The sequence below is a fragment of the Megalobrama amblycephala genome, linkage group LG20, assembly GCF_018812025.1.
Source record: "Megalobrama amblycephala isolate DHTTF-2021 linkage group LG20, ASM1881202v1, whole genome shotgun sequence".
In the NCBI taxonomy this organism is placed as follows: domain Eukaryota; kingdom Metazoa; phylum Chordata; class Actinopteri; order Cypriniformes; family Xenocyprididae; genus Megalobrama; species Megalobrama amblycephala.
Window position 1 is genome coordinate 34590468 of NC_063063.1, and position 26762 is coordinate 34617229.

At 35.7% G+C, this 26762-nt stretch overlaps 2 protein-coding genes across 2 annotated transcripts; both read left to right on the forward strand.

Annotated features, from left to right (window-relative positions):
• trim16 (tripartite motif containing 16) lies at positions 1 to 12491 on the forward strand. Its single transcript, XM_048171254.1, has 6 exons — positions 1 to 632; positions 8162 to 8257; positions 9083 to 9316; positions 10669 to 10840; positions 10944 to 11039; positions 11782 to 12491. The coding sequence occupies exons 1-6, from the start codon at positions 93 to 95 to the stop codon at positions 12360 to 12362; spliced, it is 1719 nt and encodes a 572-aa protein (XP_048027211.1). The 5' UTR covers positions 1 to 92; the 3' UTR covers positions 12363 to 12491.
• A 2526-nt stretch (positions 12492 to 15017) lies between these two features.
• tvp23b (trans-golgi network vesicle protein 23 homolog B (S. cerevisiae)) lies at positions 15018 to 26589 on the forward strand. Its single transcript, XM_048169961.1, has 7 exons — positions 15018 to 15115; positions 15353 to 15426; positions 15795 to 15939; positions 16078 to 16167; positions 25078 to 25215; positions 25330 to 25458; positions 26147 to 26589. The coding sequence occupies exons 1-7, from the start codon at positions 15107 to 15109 to the stop codon at positions 26171 to 26173; spliced, it is 612 nt and encodes a 203-aa protein (XP_048025918.1). The 5' UTR covers positions 15018 to 15106; the 3' UTR covers positions 26174 to 26589.
• Positions 26590 to 26762: the final 173 nt, after the last annotated feature.

Sequence of the window (26762 nt, forward strand, 5' to 3'; positions counted from 1 at the left end):
TGGCTTCGATTCAACTCACCTGTCATAAGTTTGGGCTTGGCTGCAACTTTAAACTGAAGTCAAAGCTCAGGACAGACAGAAGAAAAGCAGTCATGGGCGACGTGGTGCTGACAGCAGACCTCCCGGAACGCAGCATGGGTTCAGTTAAACTCCAGCAGAAGGAGAGCAATCTGAAGTCCACAGACGAGGAGAAGAAGATTCAGGTGAATGGATCTCCAGAGACAGAAGGAGAAAAGGACAGCAGGATCACCGAGGAAAGCAAGATTCAAGAAGACCTCCAGGAATCAGAGGACCCTCAGAAGCCCCAGGATGAAGAGCAGGAGCTTGGACCAGATGAGGTCACGTGCGACTCCTGCATCGACCGGCCGTGCCGAGCCAAAAAGTCCTGCTTGACCTGCATGGTGTCGTACTGCGAGGCTCACCTGAGACCGCACCTGGAGAACGTCAAGTTTCAGAGCCACAAGCTGGTGGAGCCGCTGCGGGACATCGAGAGACGGACGTGTGAGACTCACCGCGGGCCGCTCGAGCTGTACTGCTGCGCGGACGCGCGCTGCTTGTGTCAGGAGTGCGCGTCAGAGGAGCACCGCGGACACAACGCCGTGCCCATCACTGAGGCGCGCAGGAAAATAGAGGTACCGCACGACTCAAGGGCCATTTGATGTTGTTTTCTTATTTATATACTTTATAACTTCGCTTAATAATGTTAAAATGTTGCATGTATAGATTTACGTATAGCTGTAATGAGAATCTTTGGGGTTGGTAAGATTTTTTTTTTAAAACGAGTCTCTTCTGCTCACCAATGCTGCATTTATTTGATCAAAAATGCAGTAAAATAGTGAAATATTTTTACAATTTAAAATAGCTGTTTTCTATGTGAATGTATAGTAAAGTGTAATTTATTTCTGTGATCAAAGCTGAATTTTCAGCATCATTACTCCAGTCTTCAGTGTCACATGATCCTTCAGAAATCATTCTATGATGATGATTTGCTGCTCAAGAAACATTTATGATCATTATCAATGTTGAAAACAGTTGTGCATCATATTTTTGTGGAAACCGTGACATTTTTCAGGATTTTTTCAGCATTTTTTACATAGAAAACTTTTGTAACATTATACATTTATTGTCAATTTAATGCATCCTTGCTGAATAAAAGTATTACTTTCTTAAGAAAAACAAATCTACAAGTAGGACCTCGTTTTGATCACTACTGAGTTTTAAAAAGTTCGCTGAAAGCCAATCTTTAATTTCAGTTAAACAGCTGAACAAAGAAAAGAACCAGAGGGTTCTGGAGACAGATCTGGGTGTCATCAGTGTAGCAGTGAAAATGGATATCATATTTCCTGAAAACGTGGCCAAGAGGGAGTAAATAGATAATGAATAGAAGCGGGCCCAACACTGAGCCCTGAGGAACACCAGTATAACTGTACTGTAGATGGAGATTTTTCAGCATTTTTTTTTTAATAGAAAACATTTATAACATTATAAATATCTTTGCTGTTATTTCTTTTGTCATTTTAATGCATCCATGCTGAATAAAAGTAGTACTTTCTTTTAATTTCTGCCATGTAAAGATATATATCACAAATAGTAAGAGTAGTATGTTCCTCCGAATTCAGCCACAGCATTTACTCTCATCTTATGAATGCCTTACGAGCTAAAATGGGAGAAACCTAAAACATTTCACTTTTAAGGTGGATTTTAGCCCCATTGTCTCGTATAATAAAACACTAAGTTATAAGGAACAGAGGACTTTTTCTTTCCTCGCTCTGATTAAATGATCAGAGATCAACTAAATCATATCAGACTACATCTCTCTGTGCAGATCATTTGTAACAGGGTCAGTCATCATGCTATATCTGTCTCTGATTTAAAAGAACAGGTCACATAAGCATATACTGTTTCAAAGACCTGACAGTGGGCCTAATAAAGACCCATCAGTGCTGTTTGCTAAGGTCGTTACTGATGCTGAAGGTTAGTGATGTGATCAAACTCACACAATGAAGTTTAATACTTAGTGCTTTAGGTGTGAATGATTCCTCAGATCATCTGTTGGGGAGAGTTTTGCTGTTACTAACTGTTCAAACAGCATGGGGATGAATTTTTCAACAATGCTACAATGTAACAAAAACGTAAAAGTATACAATTTCCATCACTAAATTCAGTTGCTTCATTTTTAAGTATAATCTGTTCAATTTAAATTATATTAAACGGACCTAAAAGTTGAGTTGAATCCTGTATAACTTAAAAAAATGAAGTTGAAATTGGTTAAATTATTTTGATAATTTAAAGTAATGGAAAAAAAAACCTATGTTGCCATAACTTATTATTGATCATATCATTTTTTAAATCACTCAGAAAGAGACATTATTTTGATAATTTAATTGCATAGTCTTCAGGATTCACGTCTTAAAATGGTCAAATATCAAGTAATAAACTGATTTAAAAAATGTTGGTTTAACTTAAAAAACAAAGTAACCTCATTGCATTAAAATTGAGTTCACTGAAACTAACAATTTTAGTTAATACAAAAGAAAAAGAGATTGGTTTAACAGAAACTCAAAAGATTATGTAATCTGATCAACATGAGTGAATCTAATTTGACTTGACAAAAGAAAAATGTTTATATATATATATAATTTTACAGTGCTGATTCATCTTTAATTAGGTTAGTATTTGGTTATGCTTGACTAGTTATGTGTTTAGGGTGTAGTTGAGGCTCATGTGTGAGTTTGACCCATTTGCTCTCTATTCAGTCTCATTGCTGTGAAAGATCTCTTGGGATTTCTCTTTCGGACACCTCATTGACGCATGTGTCAGTTAATGCATTTCTGGTGTAGTCTGATCTGAAACTGGTTTCGTCATTCTGCATCCAGTTGTGTGTGTCAGTTAACGACGTCTGCGTGACATCATCTCCTCAAGAATGCAAAACATCTCAAACTTCTGTGATAATCAAGAAACTCATGAATATCAATAGATAAACTAACGAACACAATGTGCATCAGGAAGCAGCAAAATATGGTGTTTTTCAAAGACTGGTTACTCAATGTAACCGGAACTAGAACGCAAACACTCTTTTCATAACATGTGACATGTTTTCATGATGATTCAACACCTCAACAGGTGGTTTAGTGTGTCTTTAACATGCTTTTAACATTCCATTACGTCGTTTCTAGGTTGTTTTTTGGCTGTGGCCGCATTTGAGCGCTGTTGGGTTATTTACAGTCAGGTTTTCTGGCATATTTGCATGCTAAACAAATAAAAGGGCTTTTATCCGGTTGAGTTTGAAAGCAGCTCAAGAAACATTTCCTACTATGATTAATGTTGAAAACAGTTGTGCTGCTTCATATCTTTGTGTAGACCATGATGCATTTTTTTCAGGATTTTTTTTTTATGAATAGAATGTTCAAAAACAGCATTTATTTGAAATAGAAATCTTTTGTTACATTATAATCTCTTTTAAAATCCAAATATGACAAAAAGCGCAATAGAACAATCATAGCAGTAGATTATTAACCAAATCTTCTGAAGCCACACAATTCATTATTTTCAGTGTATTAATGTCCGTTCCTTGCATAAAACTACCGTAGGATATAATGCATGTACACGGACCATTTTTAAGATACTTTCAAGGTGCTTTTAACTTGAAATTTTTTTTTTTTTTTTTTTGGAACTTTGGTTTAAAACAACATGAGGTTGAGTAAATAATGACATCATTTCAATTGTTGAACTATTCCTTTAATGTCCTTGACATTAGGAAAACTTTTACTGTAAACGCAGTAGAGCAAAACAATCCACCCTACGTGTGTGTGCTTGTAAGGGAGTTTCCTCTCAACCGTAGAGTGAATGTGTTTGATGTATTGTTGCCGCGTGCAGAACAGGGTGTGTCCCGCACTTTTCATGGATCTGAGTCGAGGCAAGGCATTCTTAGGGACGTTTTGACAGTAGAATTAGTTTACAGCGTTGCACAACATTAGTAACATGTTCAGCAATCCTGCCTGACTGGATGACAGAACTAACAGGCACAGTATGTCCAGTTATCTTTCCAGAAACTTCTTCTCAGCTGATGAACAGAGAAACTATGACACACAGATCTCTGGTACATATCTACGTAATTTAACTACTGAGGTCATGACATTACTGACTGATTTGCATACTCATCAGTCATTTCATTCTCAGTGATGATAATCCACTGAAATTCCAGACACTTTACGTTACAGTGTCCAAGTAAGCTGAGCAATATGTGATTACCTGTGCAAAACACAACACTAAAATGCTAGACTGTTGTGTGTGTTGCTAAAACCGTTTCTAGGGTTTTATGGTGGATTTTAGTAAGTGTCTATAAGATTGATCTCTTTATGCACTTAATATTAAACTTTGCTTTAATATTTGTCTGACAAAACACCTTGCAAAGTTTCCTTGTTCAGTTTTCACCTGAAATTTTGTCCATAGGGCACCCAAATCATTCATTATAACATCAAAATAGTTACCAGGACATGTTTATGAGAACAATAAGGCCTTTTCTTTGAAATGTGGGACTTGTTACCTCAGGATCAGAGAACAAAAATCCATGTGTGCATCTCAGAGAGCGTATCTAAGCATGTTTTAACTGGAGAGAGAGCAGGGAGGGGTTCTCATTGACAATAGTGCAGTGAGAGACTGTCAGATACAGTGTTGGGTAAAGTCACTTTTAAAAGTAATTCATTACAATATTGCATTACTCCCTAAAAAAGTAACTACGCAATTGCATTACTTGGTTACTTTTTATGGACAAAGATATTGGTTAATAAAGTGAGATTAAATACATAAAGTATATTTGTGTTATTTAACAGATTTAATTATTACAGGTTTGCGTGATATTCTGAGTTTGCATTTCATTGTTTTTATTAATTTTGAGGAATGCTGAATCTGTTTTTGTGCAAGTGAGATGAGTAAATGCATGTTCACACATAGGGCCAGATTTACTAAACAGGGCGTGAGATCGCAATTACACAAAAGTGCAGATGTGAGTGGAAAGTTCTCCCCTTGATCTACTGACAGACGCAGCCATAACATTTCCATAATGAACAACACAATCTATCAAGAGCAGCGCAAATTAGCGTCTGGTTTAACGCATGCATCTTTGGGCGGCAAATAATGCCGCAAATACCAGTATGTTGACTAGCACAAACCTTAGTAAATCACCTTGCATGCTCATTAAAATACTAAATTTTGCATCTGAAAGGGAAACTCCTACAAATGCATATGCAATAAGGTCAGCTTTCCAGCACTAATTTTTCACTGCATGTCTTTAGTAATTTTTAATGCCAAAAGAGGGTTTGCCCTGGCGCAATTAAATCTGACATTTAGTTTAGAGCTACCATAACCATCATGTTCACACACAACGCCTCTGTACTTCCAATTTCTCTCTACATGGGGACAGGAGAGCTGTCAGTCAATAAATAGTCAAACAAATTAGTTATTTGAAGTAGCTCAGATGTTTTGTTGTAAATTTAAAAGTAATGTGTTACTTTACTAGTTACTTGAAAAAATAATCTGATTACGTTTTGGCTTGTCAGGGTGGAGGGAAAACTCTTTTTTTTGCTTTAATGTGAAAGTCAAAGCTCTTTTGTTAGAGATGTTCCCTTTAGAAAACTTACACAGATCAAGAGTAACAACTGCTGAACATGAGCTGGGTGCTCAGTAGATGAAGTTTTGGTCTGAACCTGTCTGTGGAATGCAGAGCAAAAGATGAATAAAGATACTAATCCCTATCTGATTACTCCTTTGACTCACTGATTCAGAGGGATGCTTGATTTGGTTTGACCTTTTTCCTCACAATTCTGAGTTTACATCTCACAGTTCAGAATTCTGAGTTTACATCTCACTAAATTTTTCGGCCACAGAATAACAAAATAAAAAAGGTAATTGCAACTTTATCTCACAATACAGAATTTTTTTCTCTGAATTTTTCTCAGAATTGTGAAAAAAGTCAGAAGTCTTAATGAACTTTTTTATCTTTTTACTCCATGTTATGTCATGTTTTACTCTCCATATTATGAAAGAGGATTAGGGCCAAGCAATAATAAAAAAATAAAACCATCTCGAGATTAAAGTTGTTAAATTTCAAGAAAAAAGTCGAGATAAAATGTTGAGAATAAAGTCATTAAATTACGAGAAAAAAAATCATTAAATTTCAAGAAAAAAGTCGATATGAAATGTTGAGAATAAAGTCATTAAATTACAAGAAAAAAGTCGTTAAGTTATGAGAACAAATTCGTTAAATTACGAGAAAAATGTTAAATTTCAAGAAAAAAGTTGAGATAAAATGTTGAGAATAAACTTGTTAAATTACGAGGAAAAAACTCATTAAATTTCGAGAAAAAAGTCGAGATAAAATGTTGAGAATAAACTCATTAAATTACGAGAAAAAAGTCGTTAAGTTACGAGAACAATTCGTTAAATTATGAGAAAAATGTCGTTAAATTTCAAGAAAAAAGTCGAGATAAAATGTTGAGAATAAACTCATTAAATTACGAGAAAAAAAATCGTTAAATTTCAAGAAAAAAGTCGATATAAAATGTTGAGAATAAAGTCATTAAATTACGAGAAAAAAGTCGTTAAGTTACGAGAACAAATTTGTTAAATTATGAGAAAAATGTCGTTACATTTCAAGAGAAAAGTCGAGATAAAATGTTGAGAATAAAGTCATTAAATTGCGAGAAAAAAGTAGTTAAATTACGAGAACAAATTCGTTAAATTATGAGAAAAATGTCGTTACATTTCAAGAAAAAAGTCGAGATAAAATATTGAAAATAAAGTCATTAAATTATGAGAAAAAAGTAGTTAAATTACGAGAACAAATTCGTTAAATTATGAGAAAAATGTCGTTACATTTCAAGAAAAAAGTCGAGATAAAATGTTGAGAATAAAGTCATTAAATTACGAGAAAAAAGTCGTTAAGTTACGAGAACAAATTCGTTAAATTATGAGAAAAATGTTAAATTTCAAGAAAAAAGTTGAGATAAAATGTTGAGAATAAACTTGTTAAATTACGAGAAAAAAGTCGAGATAAAATGTTGAGAATAAAGTCATTAAATTGCGAGAAAAAAGTCGTTAAGTTACGAGAACAAATTTGTTAAATTATGAGAAAAATGTCGTTACATTTCAAGAAAAAAGTCGAGATAAAATATTGAAAATAAAGTCATTAAATTATGAGAAAAAAGTAGTTAAATTACGAGAACAAATTCGTTAAATTATGAGAAAAATGTCGTTACATTTCAAGAAAAAAGTCGAGATAAAATGTTGAGAATAAAGTCATTAAATTACGAGAAAAAAGTCGTTAAGTTACGAGAACAAATTTGTTAAATTATGAGAAAAATGTTAAATTTCAAGAAAAAAGTTGAGATAAAATGTTGAGAATAAACTTGTTAAATTACGAGAAAAAAGTCGAGATAAAATGTTGAGAATAAAGTCATTAAATTACGAGAAAAAAGTCGTTAAATTACGAATTTGTTCTCATAATTTAACGACTTTTTTCTCGTAATTTAATGACTTTATTCTCATAATTTAATGAGTTTATTCTCAACATTTTATCTCAACTTTTGAGTTTTTTCTCAATGTAACAACTTTAATTTCGAGATGGTTTTATTTTTTTATTATTGCTTGGCCCTAATCCTCTTCCATACCATATATATAATACAGTCAAACCAAAAATTATTCAGACATTTTTGATATTTTTTTATGTTTTTTTACTAGTGGGTGCAGGACACTATAGTTCATTTATGTAAGTGAGGATAGCAAAATAAAGTAAACTGTGACATATTATACCCAAAAATTCTTCATACAGTGGACTACCAGTAAAACTGATAAACATTTGTGACCAAAAATTATTGACACTTTGACCTGACCATGTTTTTCTTAAATGTTATCTGACATAATTAAGATTATTTTTTCTGACACAGTTTAACTCTGAGATCTTGTCATATTGTATTACCATTTTATAATATATTTGATCGTTTTTTTTATTTTTTTTCAGGAAACATACAGTATAAATTGTCAATATTTCTTTACATTATAGAATATTTTACAAGTGACTGATTTATTAAAAAATATTAGTGTAAGAATTAATTTTTTTTTTGTTGTTGTTGTTGTTAAAACAATATTGTGTTTGTGTTTACAGAAAGAGCTTCATGACAAACAGACGGACATGATGAAGACGGTCACAGCAGCAGAAAACGCCATCAACAAGTTACAGGTCAACACGGTGTCTATAGAGGTAAAATATCACATTTACAGTCTGTCCACAGACCTGTTCGCAACCCATTGTACTTCTGTAGCATGAGGCATTTCCAAGTGAATCAGAATATTCCAAATGAAATTATTCTTTATGCACACAAGGGTCAAATTTGATTTGATGATTCTCACTAGATCGAGCTGAAACCTAGAAATAATTGGACATATTCACCTACCAATCCATCTGCTGTATAGTCAGTCACTTTGGATTTACTGTTCAATGCTTGACTAGTGTTAATAGTTTACATATTAACTGTACTATAAAGTAATGGAGTTCATTCCCTCTCTGAGTTCAGATTCAGGTGTGTGAGATCTGATCAACCTTTCTGGGTTTATTTTGAGATTTATTTGTGCTTGTTTGATCTGTTCCTGTTTGCCTGATTTCCTAGTTTGTTTGTTAATTCGTCCCACACTTGTTCTCTTTCATCCTAAATTTGTTTCCTCATGTGTTTAAGCCCTGTGTTTCCTCATGTCTTTGTCTGGTATTGTTTAAGTTAAGTGTAGCTGCTATTCGGACTTCTCCTCACATTGTTTATTAAAAGACTCTTTATTTAATTGGGATTTCATGCGTGTTAGTCTACATATCACAGTGGTCTATAAATGGCAGTTTTGTTGTGCATTACGCTTTATGCATTTATTGATGACATTTGATTATTGACATCCTAAATGTTCATGTTCAGAAAGTGTCTGGAGCTTCAGATACGTCTCATTCAAAAGATGACAGATGTTATGCAAAGGCCGGTCCCTCCGGCTTTAGAAAGAACAACCCTTTTGCTCAGTGACGTGTAATGACTCTGTCTGCCCGCAGGCGTCTGTGAAGGAGGTGCGAGGAGTGATCGAGGAGCAGTTCGACACGCTGCTGTCGGCCGTGGAGCAGGTGAAGAAGGAAGTGAGCGAGATCCTGGAGGCGGAGGAGCGGCAGGCGCTGCGGCAGGCCGAGGGAATCCGAGTTCATCTGGAGCAGCGCTGCACTGAACTAAAGAAAACCCAGAGTCGAGTCGAGAAAATCACCAAGAACAAACATGACATTGACTTCCTGCAGGTATGGAGATCCGTTCATGACCTTAAAGTATTTTTTAGCATGTGTTGTGGGTGTACAATTAAAATGCATTCAAATTAAAAGTTGCAATAGCAACGATATTGTTAACTAAAACTAAAATTAAAACTATTAGAAACATTTTTGTTAATTGAAATGAAGCTGAAATATAATTATTAGATGAATAAATTGATCAAAAATAAATAAATAAATAATAAGTTTAAGTTGAAACTATGGAAGGCAAGCTTGTTTCCACCATGAAATAAAAATAAAAAAGGTAATTGCAACTTTTTATCTCACAATTCTTACTTTTTTCTTGCAATTGCGAGTTTTTATCATGCAATTTTGAATTTATAACTCACAATTCTGCCTTTTATTTCTCAAAATTGTTTATATCTCACAATTCAGAGGGAAAAAAAGTCAGAATTGAGAGATATAAACACAATTTTGAGAAAAAATGAACAATTCTGAGAGTCTCTAGCAATTCTATCTCACAATTCTGAGAAAAAAAGGCAGAATTGTGAGTTATGAAGTCAAAATTGCGTAATAAAAACTTGCAATTGCAAGAAAAATGTCAGAATTGTGACTTATATCTCACAATTCTGACTATAACTCACAATTACAAGTTTAAATCTCGCAATTATGAGAAAAAAAGTCAGAATTGTGACATAAAAAGTCGCAAAATAAAAATTATATTTTTTTATTTAGTGGCGGAAACAAGCTTCCATATGAATCACTAAAATTACTAACTGGAAATAAATAAAAACAAAAACTAAAATAAAAAAATTAAACCACAATAGCTATATTAAACAAAAAAACAAAAAAACAAAAATAGCAAAAGCATATAATAAAATTACAAAAAATTAATATTACTATGAAAATACAAAAAGTAAAAACTATAATAGTATATAAATAATACTAAAGTAATGCCTGGGTATGCATATCTGTCTAGTCATATAATTAATCATATCGTTTACCGTTATGTGTACGAAGCATCATGATTCTGATACATCGATGTGTAGACGAGCCTCTATAATTTACTCTTCCTCTTCTTCTTCTTCTGAATCAGTTTCTGCTTCAAACATATATGTCTGAATTAAACCAATATTTCCATTGTGCAGTGTTTACTGCAGTTGAGCGAATGCATCAGGTAATCCGAGTGAGTGGAGGCGGAGACTAATTTGCATATTCATGGTTCCATGTATACTAAATACAGCAAGGGTGTCGAGTTACATTCAAGCTGCTTTAAGGTGTGAATTATTTTCACAGGAGGGAAAAAACACATAAACATGCCATTTTGATGATCAAAGATGAGTTTTAAGGGATCAGATTAATCAATATTGGGTTTTTTTTCCCAGGAGTATTCAGAGTGGAAAAAGGAAGCTGTTGATGTGTCTTTACCTGGTGTTTATATCGGCCTCATGGATCGACTGCAGTTGTTCAGTCGTGTTGTCAAACAGTCCACGAAAGAGATGTGCGCCAACCTGCTGACCTCGTACACCAACAAACTCAAAGACACCTGTAAAAACGGTCAGCGTGCAAAACTACATGAATTTCAGAAACATCATTTGTGTTTTATAAAGCACTGTGAAACTGTTGCTAATTTACCCAAATATCTTGTTTCAAATCACAGATAACATGGGCATAAAGACGACGGTTTATGCCATGATCGCTGCGAGACAGAACATGTCAATCTCGAATCCGAAGACCAGAGACGAGTTCCTCAAATGTGAGTGTTCACGAGGGTTATTAGTGTTAAATGAAACAAAACGACAGTGTGGTTTGACCATACAGCTTCTCAACTGCTTTACATTAAAGGGATAGTTCACCCAAAAATGAAAATTTGAAAAAGTCATATAATGCGTGTCAATGGGAACACAATCTATAAGAGTCAAAAAAACATGCACAGACAAATCCAAATTAAATCCAAATCCCTGTGGCTCGTGACGACACATTGATGTCCTAAGACACGAAACGATCGGTTTGTGCGAGAAACCCAACAGTATTTATATCATTTTTACCTCTAAAACACCACTATGTTCAACTGCCTTGAGCATTCGGTTGGTGAGGTCACTTCCGGCATCAGAGCGCGTTCAGACCTCACTAACCGGATGTGCAAGGCAGTTGGACATAGTGGTGTTTTTGAGGTAAAAATGGTATAAATACTGTTGGGTTTCTTACACAAATCGATCATTTGGTGTCTTAGGACATCAATGTGTTGTCACGAGCCGCAGGGTTTAATTTGGATTTGTCTGTGCATGTTTTTTTTTACTCTTATTGATGGAGTTCCCATTGACACGCATTATAAGACTGCAACGATTGGAGTTAAAAATCATCATTTGTGTTCTACTGAAGAAACAAAGTCACCTCCATCTTGGATGCCCTGGGGGTAGTTTTAATTTTTGGGTGAACTAACCCTTTAATATAATTTGAATGTATTTTTGGGTGATTGACTGTATTTTCTTTCACAGACGTCACGCCTCTGAGCCTCGACGGAGATACGGCTCATCAGTTCCTGCGTCTGACAGAAGAACGGAAGAAGGTCACGAACACGACGCCGTGGCAGCACAGCTATGCGGAGCTTCCCGAGCGCTTCGAGCACTTCAAACAGGTGCTGACGGTCGAAAGCTTCTACCTGGGACGCCACTATTTCGAGGTGGACATGAGAGGAGAGGGCACTCACGTCGGCCTGACGTACAAGAGCATCGACCGCAAGGGCTCCGAGAGCAACTGCTGCATCACGGGAAACAACTTCTCCTGGTGTCTGCAGTGGAACGGACGCAGCTTCTCCGCGTGGCACAGTGATGTGGAGACGCCGCTCAGCAGCCCTAAAGCCACACGGATCGGCGTGTACGTGGATTACTCCGGCGGCGAGCTGGCGTTCTATGACGTGGAGAACGACATGATGCTCATCCACAAGTTCCAGGCTCAGTTTCTGGAGCCGCTTTACCCTGCGTTCTGGCTTCCCAAGAAGGAGAACGTGGTTCTTCTGGAGCCCACAGGAGCATCATCATCTCTGAGGACCCCGTCTCCTGTTTCCTCTCCAAAATAAACTGCTTTTGCTCCACAGCATTTCCTTAGTATAATGTCTCGTTCATAAGAGATCATAAGAGATCTAAACTGATATTAAAGTTGTATGACTGCTTTAGTGCATTTATATTAAAATACCTCTAGAAAAATACATTGTAAAAATACTGTATTGGTCAAAAGTTTGGAAACATTAATTTTTTTTTATGTTTTTGAAATTTGAAATTAGTCTCTTAATCTCACTGAGGCTGCATTTATTTGATCAAAAATACATTAAAAACAGAGAAATATTTTTAGAACATAGATTTAGCTGTTTTCTATGTAAATATATGTTAAAATGTAATTTATTTCTGTGATCAAAGCTGAATTTTCAGCATCATTACTCCAGTCTTCAGTGTCACATGATCCTTCAGAAATCATTCTAATATGATGATTTGCTGCTCAAGAAACATTTATGATTATTAGTGCTGCTTCATATTTTTGTGGAAACTGTGATACATTTTATTTTTCAGAATTCTTTGATGAATAGAAAGTTAAAAAGAACAGCATTTATTATAAATAGAACTTTTTTTGTAATATTTATTAATTTCTTCAATGCCTTTAATTTATTGTGTCTTTGCTAAATAAAAGTATTTCTTTTCTTTTTCTTTTTTTTATCTTATGCCACATTTTTATTGGCAGTTTATCATGATTTTCCCAAATGATTAAATAAATAAACAAATAAATTATGCTAAAACTGTTTTCAACATTAATAATAACAAGAAATGATATTCTGAAGGATCATGTGACAGTTCAGCTTTGATCACAGGAATAAATTACATTTTACAATATATTACAACAGAAACCTGTTCATTTAAATTGTAATAATATTTCACAGTATTACTGTTTTTACTGTATTTTTGATCAAATAAATGTAGGCTTGAGTCTAAAAGACCATTTTTTTAAAAACGATTTTAAAAAATCTTTTTATATATATATATATATATATATATATATATGTATATATATATATATATATATATATATATATATATATATATATATATATATATATATATCCATGCAAAAGTATATAAGACAAGTTTCTTGTGTTTACAGTTATGTTGCTCAAGTGACCAAACCCATTTGACGTAGTTCAATATTTCAGCACATTTCACTAGGGTTGGTCACTGGTGAGATTGGGTGGGTGAACAGGACAGATATGACTCTATAATGACTCTGTACACTGTCTCTGTGCTGCTGTTTCCTCTCGTATGTTATATTTTGACAGACTGACAGTTATTTTGCCATCAAAATAAACATCATCTGTCTCTGCAAATAAAAAATGATTACAGTGAAATGCTGGTATTTATCCATGAGTTTTGTTGTCATAACCGGTTCCACTAGTCTACAGACAGAATGTTACAGCGCCTACAGCGTCATGCTTCAGTGCATAACTGATAAATGATGTGTATTTATTCTAAATTCTGAAGACATTTTTATTAAATAATTCACACATTAGAGTGTTACTTTCAACAATAATCACACTGAACCAATGCATAAAAATCAGAATTAGATTTAATGTCAAGTATGTTTACACACACAAGGAGAATGTATATATATAATATGCAAAGGTATGGAATATGAAGAGGTAGTTTTAAAGTAATATAAATAGTGAAGTGAGTATTAAAAATTTAAATAATATATATAAATACATTTTATTTATTATTTAACTTTATGTTTATTATATATATATAATGTTCTATAATAAATTAAATTTACAGCAGTAACAGAAAATCAGAAACAAAATATGATAATATATTGAATATGATTTACTAATTATCTTGTAAATAATATATTTTTATAAATACATTTCTGGATTAAATTTATATAAATTTTATAAAAAAATATATATAAATTTTAATCCAGAAATGTATTATATATATATATATATATATATATATATATATATATATATATATATATTGTTTATATAAATTTTATAAAAAAAAATATATAAATTTTAATCCAGAAATGTATTATATATATATATATATATATTGTAGTAGGCCTATATATACTGTGTGTGTGTGTCTGTGTGTGTGTGTGTGTGTGTATGTTTATGTGTGTGTATATATATATATATATATATATATATATATATATATATATATATATATATATATATTTATTTATTGTGTAAACAGGGACACACATATAATCCTGAAAATAGTATATGTTTGAAAAAAATATATAACTTATTTGGTGATATTTTACATGCAAATGTCATGTTGGTTAACACAGACGTGTGAAATTGGCTAAGTAATAATGAAAAATGATTAAAAATAGTATGCTAATCTTCAAAAAAACCCATTTGATCATATATCATCTTAAAAAGAACACTTGAATTAATAACTTTAAGCTTTGGAAACAGACTTTGGGACATTTTTGTGCCTTATGCATCTGATCAAATGTTGCAGACCCAAATGGCACCCGTTTCGTAGAATGACTCATAAATGTATTTTGAAGACTGTATTGTTAAATATTAATAGTGAATTATGTATTACACGTGATATAAAATATGTTATTTACTAAATAATTAATAAATCATATTCAATATATTATCATATTTTGTTTCTGTTTTGCTGTTACTGCTGTAATACAAAAAAATAAAAATAAAATCTGCTCACGCTGGTTCAGGCGCACTGTAGCCAGTCCTTACAGATCCGGAAGTGACGTGTCGCGTAACATCATCAGTAGCACCCGAAACATTCGCAGATAGTCATAACAATGAGGCTGGTGAGTGTGAAAATGTCCTTTTTTTAGTATTATTAATACTTTTGAAAAATTGTAAACATAGTTTCTGTGTACAAAATGCTTGCGTTCCTCTATTATAGGTTTAAGATAAGAAATGTTTTAATAATCTGGTTTAGCTTAGCATTCCTCTGACTGTAAACAACTCAGTTTTGAGTTTTATCTGCCATTTAATTATTCTTCACAAGACTGACAGCTGTCATCTTCTCATCTCGTTTCCAGGACCCGAATGATGATGAAGATGTGTCTTTATTTGATGCTGAGGAAGATTCAGCCACAAGAAAGAGCAAAATCAAGTGTGTCAACATTAGTTAGTCTGTTTAGATCGTAAATATCGCTTTTTTCCATGTATTTGATGACTCCGGTTTCGACTTGTTTTTATAGTATTTAATCAATAATATTTTACGTAAAATTGTACATTTTTAAGGACATTCAGGGATGCCCTCATTTAAAAAAAAATATATAAATTATTATTATTAATAATTACTTGTGTTATTAATACAATGCTTATTACATAAATTATTATCATTAATTAAATGTATTACCAAAACAGTATTTTTCATTCTAAAAATGCTAAATGTTTTCTTTTATGTTTAGTTTATAGTAATTATTACAGTAATTTTTAATAATATTAATTATTATTATTATGTTTGTGTGGTTCCAGGCATCCTCTGGCGTCCTTCTTCCACCTGTTCTTCCGAATCAGTGCGATTCTGGTCTACCTGCTGTGTGGCTCATTTGGCGGAAGCTTCATCGCCTGTATGGTCACCATCATCCTCCTCCTGTCATGTGACTTCTGGACTGTGAAGGTCTGTGTGGTTTCGGAATAACTGATCAGATGTCGAGCATCACTTTCACTCACACCTAAAGATTCAGACAAACCTCTGAGCCGAAATATTACACTTCAGCATGTAACTTGTCCTGCATATGTGTTTGTCGTCTTCTAGAATATCACAGGGCGTCTGATGGTGGGTCTGCGCTGGTGGAATCAAGTGGATGATGATGGAAAAAGCCATTGGGTGTTTGAGTCCAGAAAGGTACGATTACACAAAAATAAACATTTTTATTGCTGTACCATTTATATTACAGTAGATGTATACTGCTTTGTTATTTATAGAAAAACATGATTTAATATAGCTGCGAGCAGCGATGGCGGGCCCAAGCCCGGTGGCACCGCCACCCCGGTGGCTTCAGGGCAACTGTGCACAGCGGGCAATAGGCACTTAAAACGGTTAAACATCAAAGGACTATGTCAAATTCACTCCACATTTACTGCACTACAAGGTGCCACTATAGAGCCCCTCCTCCCTGCCCATTTTCAAAGGATTACATGTGCCAAGTTTTAACATTATTCTGATGAATTTTGAAGCAAATCAGGTAAAAATAAGAGGGTGATCTCAATGTATGCTGAAAGTGACACATTTTCTGCTTCCAGTTGGTGGCGCTATGACTTTGAATCACAATAGTCACATCCATGTGATCAGCCTTGTACAACGAAGACTAAGCCGAAGTTTCATCAAAATCAATTAATGTATGCAGGAGTTAAAACACTTTGTTTCCCTTTTCTTGCCATAAATTCGTTGCCTCGCCACGGCCAAACCGTTTGAGATATCCAAAATCCGTTTGCAATTAAACAACTTCAATGTGTTAGCAACAAGTTAAAAAAAGCTTGGTGTAAATTGGATAAACCCTGTAGGAGTAGTATTATAAAATTCATAGCCTGTTTTTTCAAAAAATTAACATTCAAACCAAAATAGCTGACTTCCTGTTGGTCGGAGCTAATGAATGTAAATTAGAAAATTGTCCGGCTTGATGAGAACAATATGTGTACCGAGTTTGGTGACTGTAGGAAAAACAAACCCCCCCACTTTTGTCAAAAGGTGGCGCTACTGAGCCCCTCCACCACGCCCATTTCTATGGCTTTGTCCATGTCTACTGGTTGACAATATTGATGTGTGTGTCGAGTTTCATGCAATTTGAAGCATGTTAAGAGCCTCAAAAACACTCAAGAATATTATTACAGTTTGACCTGTTGCCATGGCAACAATATTTCAAATATCAAAAATCCTGTCATAGGTCTACATCTGCTGTGTATTGACATTACACTGATGAAGTTTGAAGCAAATCAGGTAAAAATAAGAGGGTGATCTCAAAACATTTCAAAAAGTGATACACTTCCTGCTGCCAGTTGGTGGCGCTATAACTTTGACTCACAATAGTCACATACATGTGATCAGACTCCTATAACGAACACACTTGTGAAGTTTCATAAAGATCAATATATGTATGCAGACGTTATAACACATTTCCTGTTTCCTTTTTCTCGCCATAAATTCGTTGCCTCGCCACGGACAAACCGTTCGAGATATCAAAAATCCCCTGGCAATTTTTAATCATCAGTGTCTTGACTTCATGCTGACCGAGTTTGGTGGCGATCGGATTAATCGTCTAGGAGGAGTATATCAAATTCCAGAGCATGCGTTTTTCAAACAACCCTTAATAGCTGACTTCCTGTTGGCGTGACGTTTAACTTAGAGCACGAAAGTTGTTCGGCCCGATGAGGTCTATATGTGTACCGAGTTTCAGACTAATACGTGCAAGCGTGTTTAATATATGGACCAAATTTTCAGACCTTTTTCAAGGGGGCGCTGTTGAGCCCCCTGCCACGCCCGGGTACCAGCTTCTGCCCGGCCCTGTTGGCCGCGGATTCCAATGTGTGTGCCAATTTTCAAGAGTTTTTGAGCATGTTAAGGCCCCCAAAAAGCCCCGGAAGACGGAAAAAAAAAAAAAAAAAAAAAAAAAAAAAAATAATAAATATAGCTGCGAGCAGCGATGGCGGGCCCAAGCCCGGTGGCACCGCCACCCCGGTGGCTTCAGGGCAACTGTGCACAGCGGGCAATAGGCATTTAAAACGGTTAAACATCAAAGGACTATGTCAAATTCACTCCACATTTACTGCACTACAAGGTGCCGCTATAGAGCCCCTCCTCCCTGCCCATTTTCAAAGGATTACATGTGCCAAGTTTTAACATTATTCTGATGAATTTTGAAGCAAATCAGGTAAAAATAAGAGGGTGATCTCAATGTATGCTGAAAGTGACACATTTTCTGCTTCCAGTTGGTGGCGCTATGACTTTGAATCACAATAGTCACATCCATGTGATCAGCCTTGTACAACGAAGACTAAGCCGAAGTTTCATCAAAATCAATTAATGTATGCAGAAGTTATAACACTTTGTTTCCCTCTTCTTGCCATAAATTCATTGCCTCGCCACGGCCAAACCGTTTGAGATATCCAAAATCCGTTTGCAATTAAACAACTTCAATGTGTTAGCAACAAGTTAAAAAAAGTTTGGTGTAAATTGGATAAACCCTGTAGGAGTAGTAGTATAAAATTCTTAGCCTGTTTTTAAAAAAAATTAACATTCAAACCAAAATAGCCGACTTCCTGTTGGTCGGAGCTAATGAATGTAAATTAGAAAATTGTCCGGCTTGATGAGAACAATATAAATGTGTGGTATAAAATCAAGTGAAATTTACTTAAATAGTGATTTTTAATAAATTTGAATTATATCAATAAATAATTCATTTAAAGACATGCGTTGTACATAATGTTTGCAAACACAGCACATGACTTTCTATAACACCAATGTTCGAGAAAACACACACTCTCCTTTGTAAAAACAAAACAAAGATTTAAGTCTTGTATGTTGTAACTCAAATGACATTTGAAAAGTAGTCCTGTCCAAATAGTGATATAATGTCATGGTTCAATTTCAAATGAGTGTGAAGTTATCATTTGCAGTTCAATATTTCTATAAGTTCATCAAAAAATGTGTAAACACACACACATACACACACAGGTTTGTACTTCTGTCTTGGTGAGGACATTGCATAGACTTCCATTGATTTTAAATCGGGTCAATGATATTTTCTATCACATAACCCAATCCCTACTCCTAAACCCATCACAGAAAAATGTAACCATCACTAGATTTAAATAAAATATATTTCGGCTGATTTATAAGCCTTTTAAAATAGTGAGGACCAGTCAAATGTCCTCACTAGTGGGTTGTGAAAGTATTCCACAAAATAAGTGAGGACATTTGGTCCTCACAAGTAGAGTCAAAACAAGTACAGAGAGAGACACAGACAGAGACCCTCACACACACACACACACACACACACACACACACACACACACACACACACACACCCTCACACACACACACACACACACCCTCACACACACACACACACAAGAGTCAGACTGAGGGAGTGAGGAGGGAGTGAGGGGTGAGGGGGAGGTGGAGGGGGGTACCACAGAGAGGGAGAGAGAGGATGAAAAAATTCACATTCAAACCAAAATATCGGACTTCCTGTTGGTCAGAGCTAATGACTTTAAATTAGAAAGTTGTCCAGCTTAATGAGATCAATGTGTGTACCGAGTTTGGTGACTGTAGGTTAAACTAACCCCCCACTTTTTTCAAAAGGTGGCGCTATAGAGGCCCTCCTTCCTGCCCGTTTTTGAGGCTTTGCCCATGTCTACTGGATGACAATCCTGACATATCAGTCGAGTTTCATGCAATTTGATGCATGCTAAGTGTCTCAAACACATCCAAAACAAATATTGAAGTTTAATCTGTTGCTATGGCAACAGTGTTTGAAAAATAATAAAAATCTTTTTACAGGTCTTCATTCGTTATGCCTTCACATTATTCTAATGAAGTTTGAAGCAAATTTGGTAAAAAATAGAGGGTGATCTTAAAGCATTTTGAAAATAACACACTTCCTGCTGCCAGTTGATGGCGCTATAACTTTGACTCACAACAGTCACATACATGTGATCGGCTTCCTTCAATGAGCACACAGCTGAAGTTTCATAAACATCAATCAATGTATGCAGAGGTTATAGCACATTTCCTATTTCCCTTTTCTCACCATAAATTCGTTGCCTTGCGACGACCAAACCGTTTGAGATATCAAAAATCTGCTCGCAATTTTTAATCCTCAATGTCTTGACTTCATGCTGACCGAGTTTGGTGGTGATCGGATTAATCGCCTAGGAGGAGTATATCAAATTCCAGAGCATGCGTTTTTCAAACAACCCATAATAGCTGACTTCCTGTTGAGCCAGCGTATAACTTAGAGCATGAAAGTTGTTCGGCCCGATGAGGTCTATATGATTACAGAGTTTCATACAAATACATGCAAGCGTATTTGATATATGGACCAAGTTTTCGGACACCATTCAAGGGGCGCTGTCGAGCCCCCCTGCCACGCCCGGGTCCCATCCTTTGTGGCGTCCTAATGGCCACAGATTCCAATGTGTGTGCCAATTTTCAAGAGTTTTTGAGCACGTTAAGGCCCCCAAAAAGCCCCGGATGACGGAAAAAAAAAATTCTCCTTAGAAAAACAAAAGGGCCCTTCGCCATTACATTGGCTTGGGCCCTAAATATAGCTGCGAGCAGCGATGGCGGGCCCAAGCCCGGTGGCACCGCCACCCCGGTGGCTTCAGGGCAACTGTGCACAGCGGGCAATAGGCACTTAAAACGGTTAAACATCAAAGGACTATGTCAAATTCACTCCACATTTACTGCACTACAAGGTGCCGCTATAGAGCCCCTCCTCCCTGCCCATTTTCAAAGGATTACATGTGCCAAGTTTTAACATTATTCTGATGAATTTTGAAGCAAATCAGGTAAAAATAAGAGGGTGATCTCAATGTATGCTGAAAGTGACACATTTTCTGCTTCCAGTTGGTGGCGCTATGACTTTGAATCACAATAGTCACATCCATGTGATCAGCCTTGTACAACGAAGACTAAGCCGAAGTTTCATCAAAATCAATTAATGTATGCAGAAGTTATAACACTTTGTTTCCCTTTTCTTGCCATAAATTCGTTGCCTCGCCACGGCCAAACCGTTTGAGATATCCAAAATCCGTTTGCAATTAAACAACTTCAATGTGTTAGCAACAAGTTAAAAAAAGCTTGGTGTAAATTGGATAAACCCTGTAGGAGTAGTAGTATAAAATTCATAGCCTGTTTTTTCAAAAAATTAACATTCAAACCAAAATAGCTGACTTCCTGTTGGTCGGAGCTAATGAATGTAAATTAGAAAATTGTCCGGCTTGATGAGAACAATATGTGTACCGAGTTTGGTGACTGTAGGAAAAACAAACCCCCCCACTTTTGTCAAAAGGTGGCGCTACTGAGCCCCTCCACCACGCCCATTTCTATGGCTTTGTCCATGTCTACTGGTTGACAATATTGATGTGTGTGTCGAGTTTCATGCAATTTGAAGCATGTTAAGAGCCTCAAAAACACTCAAGAATATTATTACAGTTTGACCTGTTGCCATGGCAACAATATTTCAAATATCAAAAATCCTGTCATAGGTCTACATCTGCTGTGTATTGACATTACACTGATGAAGTTTGAAGCAAATCAGGTAAAAATAAGAGGGTGATCTCAAAACATTTCAAAAAGTGATACACTTCCTGCTGCCAGTTGGTGGCGCTATAACTTTGACTCACAATAGTCACATACATGTGATCGGACTCCTATAACGAACACACTTGTGAAGTTTCATAAAGATCAATATATGTATGCAGACGTTATAACACATTTCCTGTTTCCTTTTTCTCGCCATAAATTCGTTGCCTCGCCACGGACAAACCGTTCGAGATATCAAAAATCCCCTGGCAATTTTTAATCATCAGTGTCTTGACTTCATGCTGACCGAGTTTGGTGGCGATCGGATTAATCGTCTAGGAGGAGTATATCAAATTCCAGAGCATGCGTTTTTCAAACAACCCTTAATAGCTGACTTCCTGTTGGCGTGACGTTTAACTTAGAGCACGAAAGTTGTTCGGCCCGATGAGGTCTATATGTGTACCGAGTTTCAGACTAATACGTGCAAGCGTGTTTAATATATGGACCAAATTTTCAGACCTTTTTCAAGGGGGCGCTGTTGAGCCCCCCTGCCACGCCCGGGTACCAGCTTCTGCCCGGCCCTGTTGGCCGCGGATTCCAATGTGTGTGCCAATTTTCAAGAGTTTTTGAGCATGTTAAGGCCCCCAAAAAGCCCCGGAAGACGGAAAAAAAAAAAAAAAAAAAAAAAAAAAATAATAATAAATATAGCTGCGAGCAGCGATGGCGGGCCCAAGCCCGGTGGCACCGCCACCCCGGTGGCTTCAGGGCAACTGTGCACAGCGGGCAATAGGCACTTAAAACGGTTAAACATCAAAGGACTATGTCAAATTCACTCCACATTTACTGCACTACAAGGTGCCACTATAGAGCCCCTCCTCCCTGCCCATTTTCAAAGGATTACATGTGCCAAGTTTTAACATTATTCTGATGAATTTTGAAGCAAATCAGGTAAAAATAAGAGGGTGATCTCAATGTATGCTGAAAGTGACACATTTTCTGCTTCCAGTTGGTGGCGCTATTACTTTGAATCACAATAGTCACATCCATGTGATCAGCCTTGTACAACGAAGACTAAGCCGAAGTTTCATCAAAATCAATTAATGTATGCAGAAGTTATAACACTTTGTTTCCCTTTTCTTGCCATAAATTCGTTGCCTCGCCACGGCCAAACCGTTTGAGATATCCAAAATCCGTTTGCAATTAAACAACTTCAATGTGTTAGCAACAAGTTAAAAAAAGTTTGGTGTAAATTGGATAAACCCTGTAGGAGCAGTAGTATAAAATTCATAGCCTGTTTTTTCAAAAAATTAACATTCAAACCAAAATAGCTGACTTCCTGTTGGTCGGAGCTAATGAATGTAAATTAGAAAATTGTCCGGCTTGATGAGAACAATATGTGTACCGAGTTTGGTGATTGTAGGAAAAACTAACCCCCCCACTTTTGTCAAAAGGTGGCGCTACTGAGCCCCTCCACCACGCCCATTTCTATGGCTTTGTCCATGTCTACTGGTTGACAATATTGATGTGTGTGTCGAGTTTCATGCAATTTGAAGCATGTTAAGAGCCTCAAAAACACTCAAGAATATTATTACAGTTTGACCTGTTGCCATGGCAACAATATTTCAAATATCAAAAATCCTGTCATAGGTCTACATCTGCTGTGTATTGACATTACACTGATGAAGTTTGAAGCAAATCAGGTAAAAATAAGAGGGTGATCTCAAAACATTTCAAAAAGTGATACACTTCCTGCTGCCAGTTGGTGGCGCTATAACTTTGACTCACAATAGTCACATCCATGTGATCAGACTCCTATAACGAACACACTCGTGAAGTTTCATAAAGATCAATATATGTATGCAGACGTTATAACACATTTCCTGTTTCCTTTTTCTCGCCATAAATTCGTTGCCTCGCCACGGCCAAACCGTTCGAGATATCAAAAATCCCCTGGCAATTTTTAATCATCAGTGTCTTGACTTCATGCTGACCGAGTTTGGTGGCGATCGGATTAATCGTCTAGGAGGAGTATATCAAATTCCAGAGCATGCGTTTTTCAAACAACCCTTAATAGCTGACTTCCTGTTGGCGTGGTGTTTAACTTAGAGCACGAAAGTTGTTCGGCCCGATGAGGTCTATATGTGTACTGAGTTTCATACTAATACGTGCAAGCGTGTTTAATATATGGACCAAATTTTCAGACTTTTTTCAAGGGGGCGCTGTCGAGCCCCCCTGCCACGCCCGGGTACCAGCCTCTCCGGCGTCCTAATGGCCGCGGATTCCAATGTGTGTGCCAATTTTCAAGAGTTTTTGAGCATGTTAAGGCCCCCAAAAAGCCCCGGAAGACGGAAAAAAAATAAAAAAAAAAAAAAAAAAAAAAAATAATAATAATCCTTAGAAGAACAAGAGGGCCCTGCGCGAATTTTCGCTTGGGCCCTAATAATCCTTAGAAAAACAAGAGGGCCCTGCGCGAATTTTCGCTTGGGCCCTAATTAACTCCACTGTTTAAAAGTCGGTACGATTGTTTCTTCTGCTCACCAAGGCTGCATTTATTTGATCAAAAATACTGTAAAAATAGTGAAATATTTTTACAATTCAAAATAGCTGTTTTCTATGTGAATATATAGTAAAGTGTAATTTATTCCCGTGATCAAAGCTGAATTTTCAGCATCATTACTCCAGTCTTCAGTGTCACATGATCCTTCAGAAATCATTCTAATATGCTGATTTGCAACATTTTTTTAAAAAATAGAAATCTTTTGTGACATTTTAAATATCACTTTTGATGATTTTAATGATTCTTTGCTGAATAAAGGTGTTAATTTATTTCTAACAAAATGTCCTCTTCTGTGTTCAGGTTTGACTTTAGTAAAATTAATGCAAAAACTGACACTTAAAATCAGCATTTCAAACAAAAAAAATCTAAACCTTGACAAATAGTAGTTGTTGAGATTGTCATAAGTATAAATCCAAATCCATAACTTAATAAAATAAGCATTTCTGTCTAAAAACCATTAGAGACACTATATATGCATCTAGTGGTTACAACATGGCATTACATACATTTTTATATTTTTTACACCCACCAGATGGCACTAATCTACCTTCAAAAATTTGGATTGTTTTGCATGCATTGTCTCTATTTTAACATGGAATACAGCTTTAGTTGGGAAATTATTTACAAATATATTAGAAATAAATTGTGTATTATTTTCAATGGGAAAAAATAACTAGTAAAATTTTTATAAATATTGCATAATATCATAAAATACCCTCAAAATTTTAAATAATAATCAAAAAATATTATTGAACAAAAATATATTACATTGGTTTTCCTGAAAAACAACATAAGTTACATTTCATGGCTTTGGTCACTTCTGACCGCCAAGTGTGACCCCTAAATGAAGAGGACCAGAGTGTTGAATGTGAATTTGCTTTTTTGTTTTGTTTTTGCATTACACATCTGTGTGATTTGTTGTGTGTTCTGTCTATATCCCTGTGTGTTTACAGGCCACAGGGACTCAGTCTTCAGCATCACGAACCTCAAACGCAGAGTCTCGAATCTTCTGGCTGGGTCTGGTCATCTGCCCCGTCATCTGGGTCGTTTTTGCTTTCTCTACACTCATATCCTTTAAGATAAAATGGCTGGTGAGTTCTGAGCTTCAGCTGTCTGTCCGTTTACTGGCTCTCTTTATGAGGTGTTGCATAGACACTAAGACATCTTTGACGTTCTTCTGTGAGTAATCTTGTTTCCTCTGGCAGGCGGTGGTGATTATGGGAGTGGTGTTACAGGGAGCAAATCTCTACGGATATGTGCGCTGTAAAGTGGGAGCCAGAACAAACCTGAAGAACGTGGCAACAAATTACTTTGGAAGGCAGTTTCTAAAGCAGGTGTGTTCACAAGACATATCTCTTTATAGTGGGCTTCAATGGCCTCCAAATGGTTGAAGGTCAAAATTAGTTTCAGTGCAGCTTCAAAGGGCTTTAAACGATACCAGACAAGGAATAAGGGTCTTATCTAGCGAAACGATCAGTCATTTTATAAAAAAAAATAAATAAATAAATAATATATACGTTTTAACTATAGACGCTCATCTTGAACTAGCTCTCTTCTTCTTCTCTATTAGAATTCCGGCAGTGTAGACGCTGCTAAGTGTATTACTGCCCTCCACAGGTCAAAGTTTGAACTAAATTGTCATATACAATATGCTAGTGCAAGTATATAACAATTAGTTCAAACTTCAGACTAATCCTTTAACGTGCCAGATCAAACCTCATTGGTTCTTGCTCAGACGTGCCGTGTGACACGTGAGAATGAACCTCATTGGTGCTCACGTGTCAGTCAAGCATATTTGAGCTTCCGTTTACCATATTTGAATGCACCATGTTTGTTCATTAAAATTTCTTCAGTTGTGTTTTGAAGATGAGTCTTTTGGGTTTGGAATGACATGAGGGTTATGAAATGATGACAGAACTTTGACTTTTTGGGTAAACTGTCACTTTAATAGTGTCCTAATTTAATTTTACACTTTCTAATGATACAGTATATAACTCGATATTGTTCTCTTTTTATTTTCAGGCTTTCACAAAACAAGAGGAATCTTAGGAAGGAACGTCTGACTTCAAAATTCACACAATGAACTTTTAACATTTAAGGAAACGGTTACTTGGTTAGCTGATTTGTGTTAGTTGTTTTCTATAATTTAACCACAACCTGTTAAATAATATGTTTGACATTTAAAAATACATTTAACTTCTTTATATTACTTATTTTTTAACGAACTAGCTTAAAGAATACAGATTTTTGTTATAAAATATTGCATGACATTATGTATTATGCTTCTGTTTTGCCGACAGTGACACAAAACAACAGATGTACATATTTATATACTACTGTAAATTATTTTTGGGGGGGGATTATATGTATTTTCTCTAGTTAATGATATGAAAGTTGATGATTGAGTGATTGTATCTCATGTTCAGTGAATTCAAGAAATAAATGGAGTTCACCATTTTGTTGAATAGTGTTTCCTTTAATTGTGCCTCATCATTTGAAGAACTAAATAAAAATCAGCAAGTTTTGACCTACGGTATCATTCAGACACCCACTGACATCAAGAATCAGCCTATGAATCGCAGCAATGGTGACAATCAACAAAAAGCTTCATGCCGCAGTGCATTCTGGGTGCACCAAT

Excerpts from the sequence above, each read along its gene's own strand:
- trim16 (XM_048171254.1), top strand. The coding sequence starts at position 93 with ATGGGCGACGTGGTGCTGACAGCAGACCTCCCGGAACGCAGCATGGGT. Across the intron at positions 8,258-9,082 it reads TCAACACGGTGTCTATAGAG|GCGTCTGTGAAGGAGGTGCG; the intron begins GTAAAATATCAC and ends GTCTGCCCGCAG. Across the intron at positions 11,040-11,781 it reads CAGAGACGAGTTCCTCAAAT|ACGTCACGCCTCTGAGCCTC; the intron begins GTGAGTGTTCAC and ends TTTCTTTCACAG.
- tvp23b (XM_048169961.1), top strand. Across the intron at positions 16,168-25,077 it reads GGGTGTTTGAGTCCAGAAAG|GCCACAGGGACTCAGTCTTC; the intron begins GTACGATTACAC and ends GTGTGTTTACAG. Across the intron at positions 25,216-25,329 it reads CCTTTAAGATAAAATGGCTG|GCGGTGGTGATTATGGGAGT; the intron begins GTGAGTTCTGAG and ends TTCCTCTGGCAG.